The sequence below is a fragment of the Bombina bombina genome, chromosome 6 (assembly GCF_027579735.1).
Source record: "Bombina bombina isolate aBomBom1 chromosome 6, aBomBom1.pri, whole genome shotgun sequence".
In the NCBI taxonomy this organism is placed as follows: Eukaryota; Metazoa; Chordata; class Amphibia; order Anura; family Bombinatoridae; genus Bombina; species Bombina bombina.
The window spans coordinates 742209314-742229783 of NC_069504.1; the positions used below are offsets into that span (position 1 = coordinate 742209314).

The 20470-nt window shown below is 37.8% G+C and overlaps 1 protein-coding gene across 3 annotated transcripts in view; it reads right to left on the reverse strand.

Annotated features, from left to right (window-relative positions):
* Positions 1–20470, reverse strand: part of ANK1 (ankyrin 1) — a 789047-nt gene that overhangs the window by 190197 nt on the left and 578380 nt on the right. For all 3 annotated transcript variants that reach the window (XM_053717993.1, XM_053717995.1, XM_053717994.1), the window contains 4 exons: positions 8878–9089; positions 7439–7643; positions 6610–6706; positions 3685–3913 (listed from right to left, as the gene is read on the reverse strand). In XM_053717993.1, coding sequence (XP_053573968.1) covers positions 3685–3913; positions 6610–6706; positions 7439–7643; positions 8878–9089 — 743 coding nt within the window. The remainder of the gene's footprint in view (positions 1–3684; positions 3914–6609; positions 6707–7438; positions 7644–8877; positions 9090–20470) is intronic.

Below are 20470 nucleotides of genomic sequence, written 5' to 3' on the forward strand. Positions count from 1 at the left end.
GAGGCTGTGGTTGCTGCTGCACGCAATGTTGATGGTGAACAGATCAAAACACTGACAGAATCCATGGATGGCAGGCTTTTGAGTGTCCTTGCAAAGAAAGGTGGCTATATTGGTCACTGATTTGTTTTTGTTTTGTTTTTTGAATGTCAGAAATGTATATTTGTGAATGTTGAGATGTTATATTGGTTTCACTGGTAAAAATAAATAATTGAAATGGGTATATATTTGTTTTTTGTTAAGTTGCCTAATAATTATGCACAGTAATAGTCACCTGCACACACAGATATCCCCCTAAAATAGCTATAACTAAAAACAAACTAAAAACTACTTCCAAAACTATTCAGCTTTGATATTAATGAGTTTTTTGGGTTCATTGAGAACATGGTTGTTGTTCAATAATAAAATTAATCCTCAAAAATACAACTTGCCTAATTATTCTGCACTCCCTGTAGTTATTCCTACATATCTGTATATATCTATAACTTTATATAATCAAATATATTAATAGCTATAGATATATATTGTATCAAAATACCATCAGATATATTGTTGCGCCCGTAAACAGGTGATTTTGCCTGTTTACGGGCGCGCAATAAATTAGAGCTGCACTTGTAATCTAGCCCAATATGTTTTAAGATAGGCTGTTTAATGGAAGAATCTGTGTGTTTAACACACAGTTTACAAACTTTTGCATTACATTTACCAACTTACATAAAACTTGGCAGGTAGTAAAACTGACCTTGTCAATATATTTGTGAGACGAGTATTCCAAAATGTTTAGGAATAATTCAATTTAAGATGTTTTGGAACAGTTCTATTTAAGACAATAATTCCATTATTTTGTGTTGTTCAATACACAATGAAATAGTCAGACACCATTTTAGATGTATATATGAATATATGGTTTAGATTCAGTAATATTCATCGTCATTGTATAGTCCGTCGTTATTTGGCTGGAGACAAATTCATATATATATTTAATCTGTTGTATCTCGTAGAGCTAACAAGATGTGTAGGAAACACAAGAAAATGGAAATAAAAACCGCGACATCTAGAAACAGGGTTTAGTAATCCGTTATTCATACTAGCATTCTCGTGATTGTAATTTACAAAGCTTTCATCTATTTAAATGGTATTTCTATCAGCAGTCACATTGTCGTGTTTGTGATTTAGCTGTTATGTCTTGTTTGCTGACGACCGAGATCTTTTGCAAAGGTTTTTAAAAAAAAATCAGAAATCCACACATTTTTGTTTTGAATTACCATGATTTACAATATCTAGTTCATCATGTCATCACCATATTCTTATAGTAAAATAAATATTACAAGGTCCTTAACCCCTTCATGCCAGGGCAAAGTTTTTAACATCGGAACCAAGGTTTGTTGTAAACACTTGCTTTAAAAATGAAATCACATGGTCTTTGATGTGATCACGTGATTTCAAGGGTAGGATCGGTTCATGGGGGACTGCCTACGATCCCCAGATCGGTTAGGACGTTCCAAGCGACGCTAAAGCCCGGCGCTGTTAGGACGGCATGGAACGTCCTAATGGCACTAAGGGGTTAAAATATTGTTTTTTAAAAAAATATTTATATATATATATATTACACCTGTCACAGTGGATCGTTTTAAATATTTTTTTGTGTGTCATTATTAGGCAAAGACAAATTTAATTCTGTACAGTGAGGTTTGGCGCTTTTAGTGATGTTTCAAACCTTGTAACTTGTAACTATTTGTAAGGGATTGGAAAAAAATAATCAGTTAGTGCCAGATTACAGTTGGCGTGCTCTTTAGTGCTTTTGCTTGAGCTATAACAATGACAGAAGTAAAGATTTTGCACAAGTGGGTTTGCAGGGATATTACAAGTAGAAAGTAAAACTTTTGAGTGCAAGCGAAACCAGACGCACACCAACTAAAGGATTTGGATATCGTGAACATGCTAACTTCTTCTCCCCATAAACTTCATTCAAACAATTATCGCTTGTGCGCTATTTTGACACCGTATTAAATCCACAGCGCTATACCCAACAGGAGTTATTAATATTTCACATTCCAATGTTCTTCACATACAGGACAATGTTATGTTATTCTCTCTCTCTACAAAGGAGTAGTGTGCAGCTTAGATTATCATAGGCAGCACAGTAGTTGGAGCATTTACTGTTTACTTTTAAAGCACTCATTTCCTATGTTATATGATTGGTTTCTTTGAATTAGTTTTGAAATGTTGTATGTATCCCATGCACTTACTTTATACTTAGTTATGTCTGCATTTACTTTCTAGCTGTTGTTTTTAACTTTGCACTCTGGTAATAGTCACTGATAGAAAGAAAATGTTTTACCAAAGTAAGTGTTTACAGCAGGTTGCTAAGCAACGGGCGCCGCCTGATGACGCACGTACCAGGTTGCGCGCCTGCTTTAATTCACTTGTGGGTAATATGCACATGAGGTGAGTGGTATTTAAGTTTGCTGTATGGTTTGGGTATTATTGTTGGTCTGAAGACGGGGATTACACCCGAAACGTCACAAGGGATTAAAAAGATTACCCATATGTAAATCCGGAGAGTACCTTCCTTTTTTGTTTTTATATATATATATATTTATATATATATATTTATTTCTATGTCTACCCTTTACCTGTATATATATTTATATGGATATATAGGTATACATATATATATATATATATTTTTTTTTTACATTAACATCATCAAATATATACATATATATATAGAAATATATATATAGAAATATATATATTAAAAAAGTATTTTTTTTTCTATGTCAAGAACATAGGATTGCATGCAGTATGTCTGAAATGGTGTTGGGTTAGCACACATGAAGAATTAGTTATCTTAATTATGTAAATATCAAATATTGTAAAAAATATTAAAACTCATTATTTTTATAGTTACTGCAAAATATACATATATGCTATGTATTTTTTTAGAATATTTAAGTACATCTATAATAAGTATTTACATTAATTATTAAATATTAAGATTTTTCAATTTAATGCACGAAAAACCCAACAGGAGTACACTAATTCTTCATGTGCGCTAACTCGAAATGAGTTATATTTAGGTGCCCTATATATTTATTAAATAAAAAATACTGAAAAATAATAATAATTGATGTAAATTATTATAGATGTATTTAAATATTCAAAAAAATCCATAGAATATATATTTATATTTTATAGTAACTATAATAATTATTATTATTAATATTTTTACTTTATCCTCCCTTATTCAGTACTAATTGTTACCTTGGCGGCTCTCCCTGGCACAAACAATCTTGTTTTAGCACATTTAGGAAAAGTGTAAATTTACTTTTTCTGTGTAATAAAAAGATAAACGTAAAACAAAAAATATCGATATTAGCTGCGGCCACATTCTTCTGAAAGAAATTAACTTCCCACACTATTCTTCTTGATTTCACATGATTATCAAATCAGAATAATTGAAAACAATAAAAAAATACTTTTAAACTATTCGTTGTATTCTATTTGAAAATATAAAAAAATATAAAAAAAAACTATATATAAAAAAAAATCATGGAGCAAACATGCCAGTATACCCATCATGGCATTCAAATTGTTTTAAACAAGCCATGAATAAGGCTTGTTTAATGGTCTCTAAGTGGCAGAAGTTACCATGTTAAGAGTACATTCTATTACAGCTCCTACCTCAATGTCTCTGCTGCGTGCCACCTCAGTAAAGTTCTCGTGCTGTTCCAGTGTCTTCTCCAGTTTGTCTCCAGTCATACAGTAGCAGCGCAACCGTCCCTCACGCCCATCCGCCATCTTGGCAAAGACCACAAACCGAGCCGTGTATGGCACAGAGCTCAGCTCTCGGTAAAGTTGAGACGAGAATGAGACAGCCTCAGCTGTACGTGGGCAGTCTGACAGCCAGAACCTGCAAGGAAATTCTATTACTGTTTGGGCTCAAAAGAGACCACCTGGCAGATAGAATGTAAAGAAAAACTCTAAAATTGTATTCAGAGCAGAAGACACACATCCACAGAGGTTCGTCTAGTTACTATTACTTTTACAGTCAGGCTTCAGAGAGATTTAAAATATTGCTTTACTATTACTTTGAATTAATTCTACAGCATATTGTCTAAGGTGATATCTTTTGTGTCCACTTTCTGTTAAAGAAGAAGAGATAGTCTACAACTGCCCTCCTAGAAGTTTGCAATGACATCCAAACTGGCATGGAACAAGGAGACCTAACTGGAGCTATTTTCCTTGATTTTGCAAAGGCCTTTGACACAGTAGACCACGAAATTCTACTGCTCAAACTAAAAAACTCAGGTATTGGTGATAGTCCGCTAACCTGGTTTCGATCATATGTATCGGATCAATCACAATATGTGGTGTTCCCCAAGGTTCCATTCTCGGCCCCCTACTATTCACATTATTTATAAATAATCTAATGTCTGCAAACCCTCAACTGTACACATGTATGCAGATGACACGGTAATCTATGCAAACAATTCCGATCTGCCGCAGCTTGAAGCAGTGCTCCAAGACCAGTTTACAGAGGTAGAAAAGTGGATGTCAAAAAAAAAACTCTTCCTAAACACTGACAAAACTGTCACAATGATCTTTGGAACAGGACCTAAATTACACAAACTACAAAATTCCCATCTATGCATCAAAACAAAATCAAATTGCACACTAACCGCAGTCCACTCTTTCAAAAACTTGGGTATGTTGCTAGACCCCAATCTATCTTTTGGCCTTCACATAGAAAAACTTGCATCTAAACTTTATCCAAAACTAGGTGCCCTGTACAGAAACAAATGCTGCCTAAGCCCTACAGTAAAGGAAAAGATTGTATAGCAAATGCTGATGCCAATCATGGATTATGGGGATGTAGTATATGCACCTGCACCGCAAACTCACCTTAATAAACTTACATTGTATAATTCGTTCTGCCGCTTTGTGCTACAATGTAACTACAGGACCCACCATTGTGACATGCTAAAAGAACTAAACTGGCTGTCGCTGGAATCCAGACGCACCCTCCATCTTTCCAGCCTTGTGTTTAAAGTGAAAGTTAATCCTAGCGTTGTATAAACGCTAGGATTGACTATTGAAACAAATAAAGGGGACTTTCATTCATGAAGTATAAGATACTTCATGTAGAAAGCTCCTTTATTTGTTTCAACCGATCGCCGTTCTTAGCTGCTACGGCAGCCCACGGCTAAAAAAAAATTACACCTCTTAGCCAATAGCCGTGCGGTAAATCTGGCTTGGCGCCCATGGGATTGACTATTGAAACAAATAAAGGGGACTTTCATTCATGAAGTATAAGATACTTTATGTAGAAAGCTCCTTTTTTTTGTTTCCACAGATCGCCGTTCTTAGCTGCTACAGGAGCCCACGGCTAAAACAATTTTTTGCCAAGAGGTGATGTTTTTACCTCTTAGCCATTAGCCTGTGGTAAATCCGGCTCCCATGGGCGCCAAGCCAGATTTACAGCACGGCTATTGGCTAAGAGGTGTAATTTTTTTTTAGCCGTGGGCTGCCGTAGCAGCTAAGAACGGCGATCGATTGAAACAAATAAAGGAGCTTTCTACATGAAGTATCTTATACTTCATGAATGAAAGTCCCCTTTATTTGTTTCAATAGTCAATCCTAGCGTTTGTACAACGCTAGGATTGACTTTCACTTTAAGAGCCTTTCTGGGAAGCTCCCACCCTACCTGAGTAGAATGCTCTCCCCGGCTATTCCCACCTCCTATAACCTCCGATCCAGTAGCCGCACATTATTTAGCTTGCCTCAATACAAAAAGAAAGCAGCTCGATCCTCCTTTTCCTACAGAGCACCACAATTATGGAACAACCTCCCGCACACTTTCAAACCTTCCCCAAGCCTAATATCCTTTAAGAGATCCCTCTCTACATATCTCGAAACAGAATGCACCTGTCATGGTTGATTATATATTTCCTATCTGTTCTGTGTTAAATTTTGCATATATTGTGTATTATTATTGTTTTTGTATTTTATTGTACCCTATTGTATCAATGCAATGTTTTGTGGACCCAGGACATACACATGTATCATGGTGTCACAGGGCAACTCCAAGATCAAATGGAATATTTTATATAGGCGCTCCCAAAGAATGCTACTATATGGGAGAAGCAATACACAAAAAGTAATGGTAGAAATATTTGTGCAGCCTCTCCTGAGCCTACCTAGGTATGATTTTCAACAAAGGATACCAAGAGAGCTAAACAAATTAGATAATAGAAGTAAATTGGAAATATGTTAAAAATTGTATGTTCTATCTCAATCATGAAGGAATAATTTTGGGTTTCATGTCCCTTTAAAGAGGATTTGACTTGCAACTGTAGTCCAATTTATATACAATATATATAGATATATAAATAAATAGATAGATAGATAGATAGATATAGGAGCAGTACATAAAGTCTACAAAGGGATGAGTCCCTGCAATATGAATAAATGAAGGTAAGGATACTACAGCTGGAGAGGAAGACCAGGTAAAACAACCAGCTATTTGGAGCTAAGACTGACGGTGCATATATTTTTGATCTTAAAAAACCATACATGTAAAAGCATAACAACTTGCACAACACTCACCTGGCAGAAACATTAGTGGTAAAGTTGGCACATTCATTGGCATAAACCAATTTAGTAGTTCCAGTAATGTCTTCCCATTGGGCAGGAGCTGTACCACCTGACATGGCCAAAAGGGAGAAACGAGAATTTGAAAAAATGACAGGAAGTGGAAGGAAGGAAACATGGGAAAAAAGGATGATTAAAAAAGGAAAGCAGAAAAGACCAAGATAAATCAGGAAAAAAGGTAAAAAAAATTACAAATGAACACAGAGTGTAAGAGACAAAGAAAAGGAAGGAAAGAGATGCACTGAAAAATGGACAGTAGAAAAATATTTTTAAAAAAATCTCTGTCTATGGATATTTTTATTAAAGGGACATGAAACCTAAAAAAATTAGTTCACGATTTAGGTAAAACATTTAGTTGGAACATACAATTTTAAACAACTTTCTGATTAACTTCTATTTTCTAATTTGTTTCATTCTCTTGATATCATTTGTTGAAGGAGCAGTAATGCACAACTGGTTTTTAACTGAACGTATGGGTGAGCCAATGACAATCGGTATATACATGCAGCCACCAATCAGCAGCTAGATTCTTTGCTGCTCCTGAGCTTACCTAGATAAACCTTTTAGCAAAGGATTACAAGAGAAGGAAGCAAATTAAATAATAGAAATAAATTGGAAAGTTGTTGAAAGAAAAATGTTGGGTTTCATGTCCCTTTAAGGACGTATTTTTAAATTATCCTTTCTTTTTAAATTGCTCTGGCATCATTGGCTATTTTCCACTCTCTCTTTCCTTTGCTCCCACTTTTTCAACTCAGTTGAACATTACATTTTTTCTTTAACCTACCTGTTACGCTGCACAATAATCTAAGGCTGGTTGTGTCCCCTTCCCCACTGTCCCTTGGATTGTCCTTCCAAGTTGGTGGCAGAGGGATGCGCAAACCAATTGGCCGGTGAAATTTTCTCCGCCGTGGTTCCACAGTGACAATAGGACCAAAGGTTGCTTGATTACCTAGCAACCGGGACACCAAGTCATCAGGCACAGGTTGAGCCTATAAGGGTATACAGTGACACAAGCAATGAGGATATACACATTCTGTCCTCTAAAATGTAGCGTTACATAGATAGAAGGGAATTATGGGACCCCAAATGTAGAGTGAGACAGTAGAACAGATCTACACATTACTTGTTATTACCTAAAGGTATCAACTAAAGTCTCACAATCTGGAAAAAAAATTAAAGTGATTGAACATTTAAATATGGGGAGAATTTATTATATAAGAATAAGGTTAAAGAGATCTATATAACATTTGGAAAAATAAAATGTAGACCAGACACCTATATTTTCAGCTGGTATAGTATAAATGACATGAAACCCACATTTTTCTTTCATGATTCTGACAGAGAATACAATTTAAAAAAAGGTTTCAATTTACTTCTATTATCAAATTTGCTTCGTTCTTATGTTATTCTTTGTTTAAGAGATATCTAGATAGGTAGCGAGCGCATGTCTGGAGCGCTACATGACAGGAAATAGTGCTGCCATCTAGTGCTGCAGACACGTGCACACTCCTGAGCTTACCTTCCTGCATTTCAACAAAGGATAACAAGAAAACAAAGACAATTTGAAAATAAAAGTACATTGGAAAGTTGTTTAAAATTGAATGTTTTATCTGAACCATGAAAGAAAAATGTTGGGATTATGTCTCTTTAAAGGTGGCTATGTAATCTTTATTTCACACTATATGGTGACAAATGATCTTTAAAACCCCAGTGCTGGAAGACAGAAACAGTCTACAGAAGCCTCTATGGGCTAGATTTATTAAGCCCTTACGGCAGCAAGTTCTCTCAAGAACTTGCTCGCCGTCATTTATCAAGCAGCGGTCACCAGACCGCGGCTTCCTGAGCCTCTTCGCCACCTCTAATCTGGCGAAATTCAATCTCCTCGGTCTAGTCAGGCGCGGGCAGGGGGCGGGATTACACGCGAGCGCAAAATTGCGCTCGTGTGCAATTCCAAATAACTGCGGGTATTTTCGCCCCGCCACAGGCGAGCTGAGGCGTACAGGGGCGAGTATACGCGCCCCTGTACGCCTAAGCTTTAATAAATCTAGCCCATAGTATGTATCACAGCAGGATAGCGTAAAGGGTATTCATAAAGTCTCCCCCCCCCACTGCATGGTGACACAAACATATGTGACATAATTCCTGTCCCTTCAATCACAGGGCAGAATATACAGAACACAGAGAGACCGTCTCATTGATAACAATGTGACACAACATCCTTACTTGAAGAGACAGCTTCACTTTCTTGGTGACAGCGGTAGGGGGGAAGGTGGCTTGGACCTGAGGTACAAGCCGACTCCTCAAGGATCCACCTTCTGGTCCGATATAGTCACAGTCTTGGCACACCCGTGACATCACAACAAAGTACAGTGGGAAGTCCGTGGTTACAATACGGCAAAGGCGTTTCTTCTGCAGCTCTTCTTCACTTTCTAGCTCTGAAAGAAAGGAGGACAGTAAGACAGCTATTATTCTACAGCTGCGCAGAGGAAGGTTCCCAGCCCTTCTATCTAAGAGCGTTATAACATTCAGAAACCAATAAAAACTGACAATCCTATAACTTAAAGGGATGTTAACCAATCTGTTTCATTGATGTAACAAAAAAACACTAAGCAGTGGGCTATACTTAACCCCTTAGTGACCACAGCACTTTTCAATTTTCTGACTGTTTGGGACCAGGGCTATTTTTACATTTCTGCTGTGTTTGTGTTTAGCTGTAATTTTTCTCTTACTCATTTACTGTACCCACACATATTATATACTGTTTTTATTGCCATTAAACAGACTTTCTAAAGATATCATTATTTTCATCATATCTTATAATTTACTATAAAAATAATTATAAAATATGAGGAAAAAATGGAAAAAAACACTTTTTCACAATTTTAGGTTTCTCACTGAAATGATTTACAAACAGCTTGTGCAATTATGGCACAAATGGTTGTAAATGCTTCTCTGGGATCCCCATTGTTCAGAAATAGCAGACATATATGGCTTTGGCACTGATTTTTGGTAATAAGAGGGCCGCTTAATGCTGCTGCGCAACAGCCTAGCAGTTAAGGGGTTAATTAGGTAGCTTGTAGGGTTAATTTTAGCTTTAGTGTAGAGATCAGCCTCCCTCACTGACCCACTCAAATAGCTCTCTTTCCTCCCCCACCTCACAATTGTCGCCAAAATCTTAAGTACTGGCAGAAAGTATGCCAGTACTAAAATAAAAAGCATGTATCATTTTTTTTTTATTATTATTTTTTTTTTTTATATTCAGTCTGCAGTGATGGATCCCCCCCCCCCTAAGTCCCCAACCTCCCTGATCCCACCCATACATCTCTCTAATCCTCCCTCCCTCTACCTAATTGCTGCCATCTTGGGTACTGGCAGCTGTCTGCTATGTACCCAGTTTGCCCCCCAAAAAAGTTTTTTTTTGTTTTAGTTTATTGCAAATAATTATTTTCTGTAGTGTAGCTGCCCCCCTCAATAATCTACCTCCCTCCCCTTCCCAGATCCCTTGTGCAACATCCCAGACCTCCCCTTCCTCTCTACCTTTAACTTTTATGTGTGCATATTTTGTGTGCACGCACACCCCCACCCACTCCCCGGACGCAACCTCCGACTACTGCGCTCACCTGAGAAGTAACGGATCCGGAACCAGATATTGATGGCCCACCCACCCGCCTCCCTGCTGCTGCTCCCACCCACCAATGAAAGGTACCATGGATGGCCGATGCAGAGAGGGCCACAGAGTGGCCCTCTCTGCATCGGTGGGTAAAAAAGGGGATAGCAGTGATGCCTCAATATCGAGGCATCACTACAATACACTGGAAGCGTCTGGAAGCAATCCAGCGCTTCAAACCCTGTTAAGGGTAGTTTTTTGGAGGATGTACCTGGCACGTACTCGGTCGTTAAGTGGTTAAAGGGACATGAAACCCAATTTTTTTTCTTTCATGATTTAGAAAGAGCGTGCAATTTTAAGCAATTTTCCAATTTACTTCTATTATCTAATTTGTTTCAGTCTCTTTATATATTTTGTTAAAAACATATCTAAATGGGCACACTAGCTGCTAATTGGTGGCTGCACATAGATGCCTTTTGTGATTGGCTCACCCATGTGCATTGCTATTTCTTCAACAAAGGATATCTAAGGAATAAAGCAAATTAGATCGCAGAAGTAAATTGGAATGTTGTTTAAAATTGAATTCTCTAGCTGTATCATGAAAGAAACATTTTGGGTTTCATGTCCCTTTAATAGAAATAATTGCAATATATATTTTTCGTGATTTTAAAAAAAGATTGTACCTTTTATTTCTTATTTTTAACTTCATTTGTGCAGTGTCATTTACATCCTTTCACAGCCCTACAAGGAGTCTGGAGACTCTACAGAAAGGATAATCTAGCTTGAGGTCATACATCTTCTAGAGTAACTTAAGCTGGTTTACTATTCAGATAATGCTAGAGAGACAGTAGGTGTGTTTTGCTCATGCTCAGTCTAAACCTTCCGTCTCTGTATTAGAGGAAAAGTATTTTTTAAGCAGTACTTTGCGTGTGAACAGATGGATATCTTTAATGATCTCGAACTTGTCAAGAGTTGTTCGAGATCATTACATTTTTCCTCTAATACAGAGACGGAAGGTTTAGACAAAGCTGATATTACAGTGTGCTAAAGACCAGATCACAATTTGTACCCCCGAATAGCACATCTTATATTACCCTATCCTTGCTTGACCTTGTATGTAAAGATATACTTGATTTATCAGACAGTAAAGATAATACACACAATAATCTGTCAAGTGAAGAAAAATAAGCACTTAAAACTCTCACATCATTAGCAGACATACAGATCAAACAAAGTGATAAGGGGTCAATATTGTGTTGAGGCCTACCCACATGTATGTGGAGGAAGCTAAAAAACAGCTAAACAATCATACAAATTATAAAAGTTTACTGGGTAATCCCAGTGAGACCTTGTTAAAGCAGTACAATTTTTTGTGCCCTCCTGGGTGGCCCATTGTTTCAGGCATTGGGTCCCTGACAGAAAAAGCAAGCAAATATATTGACGCCAGACTTCGCTATATTGTAGACTCTTGACCCTCCCACACAAAAGACACTATGCACGTTCTTAATAAGATACAAAAACTTACCTTAACCCCGGACTCAATACTGGTTACTTGTGATGTTGAGTCTCTATATACCAGTATTGAGGGACACTGGGGATGTAAAGCAGTGTCTTAGTTTTTACAGAAAAATAAATCTATGTCCGATGAAATTAAAGAATTTCTTATAAATCTGTTGAATTTCATTTTAGAACATAATTATTTTGTATTTGATGGTAGATTCTACCTGCAAACATGTGGGACAACGATGGGGACATCTTGCGCCCCAACTTACGCAAATGTATACCTAGGCTGGTGGAAAGAAAATGTTGTGTTCCATTATACCTTTGAACAATATACTCAATACATCACCTACTGGTCTAGGTATATTGACGATATTTTCTTTGTGTGGGGTGGTCCTAAAGAAACATTAGTGGAGTTTATTACACAACTCAATACAAATCCCTTTGGTCTATATTTGACAATGGTCTGAGATGATTCAGATAGAATTTCTTGATTTAACAATAAAGAAAGTGAATGATCATCTAGAAACAGACACCTATGTGAGTACCTGAGAATTCATAGAAACAGTACAACCTTAGAGTCTTTTAAATCAGCAGCACTGGAACTTAAGGATAGACTCTTACTAAGGGGCTACTCTAGAAAGTCCGTAGCAAGAGCTTACAATAAGGCCTTAAATAGAAATAGAGTTGAGCTTTTAAAGGGACATTATACACTCATTTTTTCTTTGAATAAATGTTTTGTAGATGATCTATTTATATAGCCCATAAAGGTTTTTTTTTAAATAAATGTATAGTTTTGCTTATTTTTAAATAACATTGCTCTGATTTTCAGACTCCTAACCAAGCCCCAAAGTTTTAGGAGAATACAGACGTATACCTACTCCAGCTTGCTCCTGTTTGTGTAAAGGGTCTTTTCATATGCAAAAGAAGGGGGAGGGTCTTATTTCCCACTTGCGGTGGGCTTTCCAACTACCTTTTCAACAGAGCCAAACTGACAGCTTCTAAGTAAGTTTTTAAACAGTTTTATACTGGATTTTTATATCAGTATCTGTGCATCTTATTCTTTATAGTAGTGTCTATTACATGCAGTTATATGAAAATGAGTGTATACTGTCCCTTTAACTCCCAAACCTGTTGAAAACTCCAATCCTCTCTGCTTAATTTCTACATTTACTAATCAAAGTAACCAGATATCCAATATTTTGAAAAAACACTGGCATGTTTTACAGGCTGACGAGCAACTACAGTCAGTTATTCCAGATAAACCACTATTTACATACAGGAGAGCTAATAGTGACTGCCTTACATCCAGTCATTTTGATTGAAATGCTAAGAAATCACCTCTTTACAAATTTTCAATAGCATGTGGCCACTGTAAGGTCTGTCCACATATGGTCAAGAAAAAGACCATGGTGGACAGGTTCCAAAACAAATGGAATATTAGTAATCACATTGTATTACAAATAATGTAATTTACTGTGTTTCATGCAGCTGTGATTTAATATATGTGGGCATGACAACTAGATGCCTGGGTAGAATGACTGCACATCTTAGCAATATCAGAAATGCTGTTTAAGATGTTGAGAAAGGTAAACAAATCACCAGTGTGGTTAAACATTTCCTACAACATCATAGTGGTAATACCAGTGAGTTCAGATGCTGGGGATTGGAAACCCTACGAATAGGAATAAGAGGAGGGGATGTGGAACATGCTCTGCTTAAACAAGAATCCAGATGGATATTTCAATTGAATTGAGTTATGCCCCATGGCATGAATGAGAATAATTTATTTTTTATTTTTTATAAGACTATATTAAGGGATGTAGTTGTGTATAATGATGTGTAGTACACGACTAACCTCACATTGATATATATGTCTTATTAACCCCCTTTTATTCAAATGTGAACCCGAATTAGTGATGACATTATACTATACATACATATTTAGGATTTCATGTACTATGGAATTACATTTAGGATTAATTGATAGACATACTGAATCATTTGAAATAATGGGACTAATCTCACCATTAACCCATTAATGACCAGACCATTTTTCAATTTTCTTACCCTTAAGGACAAAGGCTATTTTTAAATTTCTGCTGTGTTTGTGTTTAGCTGTAATTTTCCTCTTACTCATTTACTGTACCCACACATATTATATACCGTTTTTCTCGCCATTAAATGGACTTTCTAAAGATACCATTATTTTCATCATATCTTATAATTTACTATTAAAAAATTATAAAATATGAGCAAAAAATGAAAAAAAACCCCACACTTTTTCTAACTTTGACCCCCAAAATCTGTTACACATCTACAATCACCAAAAAACACCCATGCTAAATAGTTTCTAAATTTTGTCCTGAGTTTAGAAATACCCAATGTTTACATGTTCTTTGCTTTTTTGCAAGTTATAGGGCAATAAGTACAAGTAACACTTTGCTATTTCCAAACCACTTTTTTTCAAAATTAGCGCTAGTTACATTGGAACCCTGATATCTGTCAGGAATACCTGAATATCCCTTGACATGTATATATATATATATATATATATATATATATATATATATATATATATATATATATATATATATATATATATTAGAAGACAACCCAAAGTATTGATCTAGGCCCATTTTGGTATATTTCATGCCACCATTTCACCGCCAAATGCAATCAAATTAAAAAAAAAAGTTAACTTTTTCACAAATTTTGTCACAAACTTTAGGTTTCCCACTGAAATTATTTACAAACAGCTTCTGCAATTATGGCACAAATGTTTGTAAATGCTTCTCTGGGATCCCCTTTGTTAAGAAATAGCAGACTTATTTGGCTTTGGGGTTGCTTTTTGGTAATTAGAAGGCCGCTAAATGCTGCTGCGCACCACACGTGTTTTATGCCCAGCAGTGAAGGGGTTAATTAGGGAGCTTGTAGGGTTAATTTTAGCTTTAGTGTAGTGTAGTAGACAACCCCAAGTATTGAGATCTAGGCCCATTTTGGTATAATTCATGCCACCATTTCACTCCAAATGCGAGCAAATAAAAAAAACATAATTTATGCTTACCTGATAAATGTATTTCTCTTGTGATGTATCGAGTCCACGGATTCATCCATACTTGTGGGATATTCTCCTTCCCTACAGGAAGTGGCAAAGAGAGCACCCACAGTAGAGCTGTCTATATAGCTCCCCCCCTTAGCTCCACCCCCCAGTCATTCGACCGAAGGCTAGGAAGAAAAAGGAGAAACTATAGGGTGCAGTGGTGACTGAAGCTTTTTAAATAAAAATATACTGCCTGTCTTAAATAAACAGGGCAGGCCGTGGACTCGATACATCACAAGAGAAATAAATTTATCAGGTAAGCATAAATTATGTTTTCTCTTGTAAGATGTATCGAGTCCACGGATTCATCCATACTTGTGGGATACCAATACCAAAGCTTTAGGACACGGATGAAGGGAGGGACAAGACAGGGACCTTAAACAGAAGACACCACTGCTTGTAGAACCTTTCTCCCAAAAATAGCCTCCGAAGAAGCAAAAGTATTGAATTTGTAAAATTTGGAAAAAGTATGAGGCGAAGACCAAGTCGCCGCCTTACAAATCTGTTCAACAGAAGCCTCGTTTTTAAAAGCCCATGTGGAAGCCACTGCTCTAGTAGAATGAGCAGTAATTCTTTCAGGAGGCTGCTAGCCAGCAGTCTCATAGGCCAAACGGATGATGGTTTTCAGCCAAAAGGAAAGAGAGGTAGCCGTAGCCTTTTGACCTCTCCGTTTACCAGAGTAAACAACAAACAATGACGATGTTTGACGGAAATCTTTAGTTGCTTGTAAGTAGAACTTTAAAGCACGAACCACATCAAGATTGTGCAACAGACGTTCCTTCTTTGATGAAGGATTAGGACACAGTGAAGGAACAACAATCTCCTGATTGATATTCCTATTAGAAACAACCTTAGGAAGAAACCCAGGTTTGGTACGCAAAACCACCTTATCTGCATGGAAAACAAGGTAAGGCGAGTCACACTGTAAAGCAGATAGCTCAGAAACTCTTCGAGTCGAAGAGATAGCTACTAAAAACAAAACTTTCCAAGATAGAAGCTTAATATCTGTGGAATGCATAGGTTCAAATGGAACCCCTTGAAGAACTTTACGAACTAAGTTTAGGCTCCATGGCAGAGCAACAGGTTTAAATACAGGCTTGATCCTGACCAAGGCCTGACTAAATGCTTGAACGTTCTTGTGTAAAAGAATAGACAAAGCAGATATTTGTCCTTTTAAGGAACTATCTGATAATCCCTTCTCCAATCCTTCTTGGAGAAAGGACAATATTCTAGGAATCCTAATCTTACTCCATGAGTAACCCTTGGATTCACACCAATAAAAATATTTGCTCCAAATCTTATGATAAATCTTCCTGGTGACAGGCTTTCTAGCTTGAACCAGGGTATCAATGACCAACTCAGAGAAACCACGCTTTGATAGAATCAGGCGTTCAATCTCCAAGCAGTCAGACGCAGAGAAATTAGATTTGTGTGCGTGAATGGACCTTGGATTACAAGGTCCTGCCGCATTGGCAGAGTCCATGGTGGAACCGATGACATGTCCACTAGATCTGCATACCAAGTCCTGCGTGGCCACGCAGGTGCTATCAGAATCACCGAAGCTCTCTCCTGCTTGATTCTGGCAACCAGACGCGGGAGGAGAGGAAACGGTGGAAAAACATAAGCCAGATTGAAGGACCAAGGCGCTGCTAGAGCATCTATCAATACCGCCTTGAGATCCCGGGACCTGGACCTGTAACGAGGAAGTTTGGCATTCTGACGGGACGCCATCAGATCCAATTCTGGTGTGCCCCATAGCTGAGTCAGCTGGGCAAATACCTCCGGATGGAGTTCCCACTCCCCCGGATAAAAAGTCTGATGACTTAGGAAATCTGCCTCCCAGTTCTCTACCCCTGGGATATAGATTGCTGAGAGATGGCAAGAGTGATCCTCCGCCCATCGGATTATTTTGGTTACCTCCATCATCACTAGAGAACTCTGTGTTCCTCCTTGATGATTGATATAAGCTACAGTCGTGATGTTGTCCGACTGAAATCTGATGAATTTGGCCACAGCTAGCTGAGGCCACGCCTGGAGCGCATTGAATATCGCTCTCAGTTCTAGAATGTTTGATTAAAGCTTACCCTTCCCCTCATGGGGATAATGTCAGCCCTTTTCTTGAAATATCCTGTCTTTCTAGAAAAATTGACTGAACATACCTCAGTGCAGTAGAGACTGCAAAACCGTTCCTCAACTGAAGTTTCCTGTACTCCACAGCCTCTGTGGGAACAGCAATGGATCTTAATTACCAAATGCTAAGATCATCATCCTCCATGCAGAAATCTTCATCTCTTTTCTGCTTGAGAGTAAATAGTACACACCGGTACCATTTAAAATAACCAACTAAAAATAAAAACTAATATTTTGTCACCACAATCTCTTTACCCTTCCATCTTGTTAGAGCCGGCAAAGAGAATGACTGGGGGGTGGAGTTTAGGGGGGAGCTATATAGACAGCTCTGCTGTGGGTGCTCTCTCTGCCACTTCCTGTAGGGAAGGAGAATATCCCACAAGTATGGATGAATCCGTGGACTCGATACATCTTACAAGAGAGAAAAACTTTACATTTTTCACAATTTTAGGTTTCTCACTGAAATTATTTACTAACAGCTTGTGCTATTATGGCACAAATTGCTGTAAAAGCTTCTCTGGGATCCCCTTTGTTCAGAAATAGCAGACTTATATGGCTTTGGCGTTGCTTTTTGGTAATTAGAAGGCCGCTAAATGCTGCTGTGCACTACACGTGAATTACGCCCAGCAGTGAAGGGGTTAATTAGGTAGCTTGTAGGGGCTAATTTTAGCTTTAGTGTTGAGATCAGCCTCCCACCTGACACATCCCACCCCCTGATCCCTCCCAAACAGCTATCTTCCCTCCCCCGCCATCTTAAGTACTGGCAGAAAGTCTGCCAGTACTAAATAAAAGGTGTTTTTTTTAAAAATAAAAATAATAAAATATTTTAGCTGTGATAGACCCCTGCCTTAGCCCCCAACCTCCCTGATCCCCCCCCCACCCTCTCCCCTACCTAATTGCCGCCATCTTGGGTACTGGCAGCTGTCTGCCAGTACCCAGTTTGCCCCCAAAAACAAAAGTATTTTTTTTTCTTTTAAACTTTAAACTTTTTCTGTAGTGTAGCAGCCCCCCCACAATACCCCCATCCCCCTCCCAGATCCTTTTATATTTATTTTTTTTTTAACTTTTTCCCCCCCTCTCCCTCCTCATTGGTGTCAGTGGCTAATGCGCGCGCGCGCGCCCCCGCAGGCCCCCCCCCCCCCACACTCCCGGCACCCGGCGTGCACATTGCACTTACAGGAACCGGATGCCGGGTAGCGATGGGCCGCCCACCCGCCTCCCTGCTACGCTCCCACCCACCAACGAATGGCACCATCGCTACCGGTGCAGAGAGGGCCACAGAGTGGCTCTCTCTGCATCAGAGTCTTGTAAAAAGGTATTGCAGGATACCTCCATATCGAGGCATCACTGCAATACCCTGAGAGCTGCTGGAAGCAATTGCGATCGCTTCCAGCACTCTGTTAGACAACTGACGTACCAGGTACGTCTATTGTCATTAACTGTTCGTTTTTGCATGACGTACCTGATACGTCAGTTGTCATTAAGGGGTTAAAGGGACATTAAACCCAAATTTTTTCTTTCAAGATTCAGATAGAGAATACAATTTTAACCCTATAAGGACACAGCTTTCAGTTTGCTCAAATGTTTTATGACGGAAAAAATCTGTCATATGTCCTTAAGAGGTTAAACAACTTTCCAATTTACTTCTATTATCTCCTTTGTTGAAGAAAGAGCAATGCACATGGGAGAGCCAATCACAGGAGGCATCTATGTGCAGCAACGAATCAGCAGCTACTGAGCCTATCTAGATATGCTTTTCAGCTAAGAATATCACGAGAATTAAGCAAATTAGATAATAGAAGTAAATTAGAAAGTTGCTTAAAACTGCTTGCTCTTTCTAAATCATGAAATAAAAAATTTGGGTTTCATGTCCCTTTAACTTCAGTGTTATATGTATTTAGCTATAGGGATTGTTATAAAATTGATAGGCATCTGTGTATATTTGGAATGTATGTTATGTACATGGCATTTTGCAAATGTATAATAAGATTAGGCTACGTATCCCATGAACCTCACATTGATATATATGTCTTATTAACCCCCTTTTAGTCAAATGTGCACCCCGAATTAGTGGGGACAATATACTATGCATACATATTAAGGATTTCATGTACTATGGCATTACATTTAGGATTAATTGATAGACATACTGCATCATTTGAAATAATGGGACTAATCTCACCATTAACTTCAGTGTTCTATGTATTTAGGTATAGGGATTGTTATAAAATTGATAGACATCTGTGTATATTGGGAATGTATGTTATGTACATGGCATTTTGCAAATGTATAAGAAGAGTAGGCTACATATCCCATGAATTCACTATGGATATACCATATACAAGCTAACATTTGGACCCTTTCTCTATTTAGCTCTTGCATGGTGTCTTACATATAATGTGAGAGAATTATAATAGGAGAATCCAATTTGTATATTACAGTTGAAATGAATTAATGGGTTTAGTTTCAATCCTTTCTAAGAATAGTAATGCTCCTCACTATAAGTGGTTTTTGTTTTTAAAAACCTGTCCCTTCAGCCAATATTATTAATTTTTAGTTATGTGCTAGAAGGTAACTTTTGTGTACACATCTATTGTTACTATGTAGCTCACATAACTTAACAGTAGGTCTTAAGGGAATAGGGTGCACTTTGAATATTTTAGCCTCAATCACCTTATATTACTAATAGTTTCTCTACGTGACCTTCGCAAATAAATATATAAACCTCTCTGAGCTGTCGATGTGAATTTTTGAATAGCATACGTGACTTCTGAATGTAAACAAAGATCTATTGGACAAACTGTATAGTCCGTTAGCCAATCGGAAGCAACGTATGTACATAGACCAGTATCTATTGGTTCTTGAAGGGGTGTGTTCATGAAGCTAAATGCGATTGGTCATTATGGGAGCCTGGTGGGTATATAAGGTGGTTAGTTGCGGCACTCGGCTTGTCAGTATACTTTACCATATTGAGAAAGGCCGCACAGCAACGGTCGAAACGCGTTTATGTAGTTGTTTAACACAGTAGAGACCATCCCTTTTTGAGTAGTTGAGTAGTTGTTTGACACAGTAGAGACCATCCCTGGCACCTGAAGCCGACGTTTCCCGTTATCGGCCAGGAATACAGGGGGGTGGCTCTGCAGTGTGTGCTATCATTTATACTCGTCAGTAGTATTGTGGTGTGTTTTTGGGGTATTTATAAGGTTAATAAGTATTTTCCACATTTAGTTATGTAATAATTATCATATACCTTATTTTAACATGATGCTAATAAATTAGTTTTTAAGCAATAACTCTTTCATTTAGTAGAATTTATTCTACAACTTTACTATTCTATGGGAATGAGGGCTAATTAAACCCCTTCTTGTCCCCTTCTTCCTTCCCACTTTTGTGTACATGATAAATAACCAGACATTACAAGAAACCAGACCTCTGGTTAATTTTTAAAATGTCCTACAATTGCCCCCAAAATACAG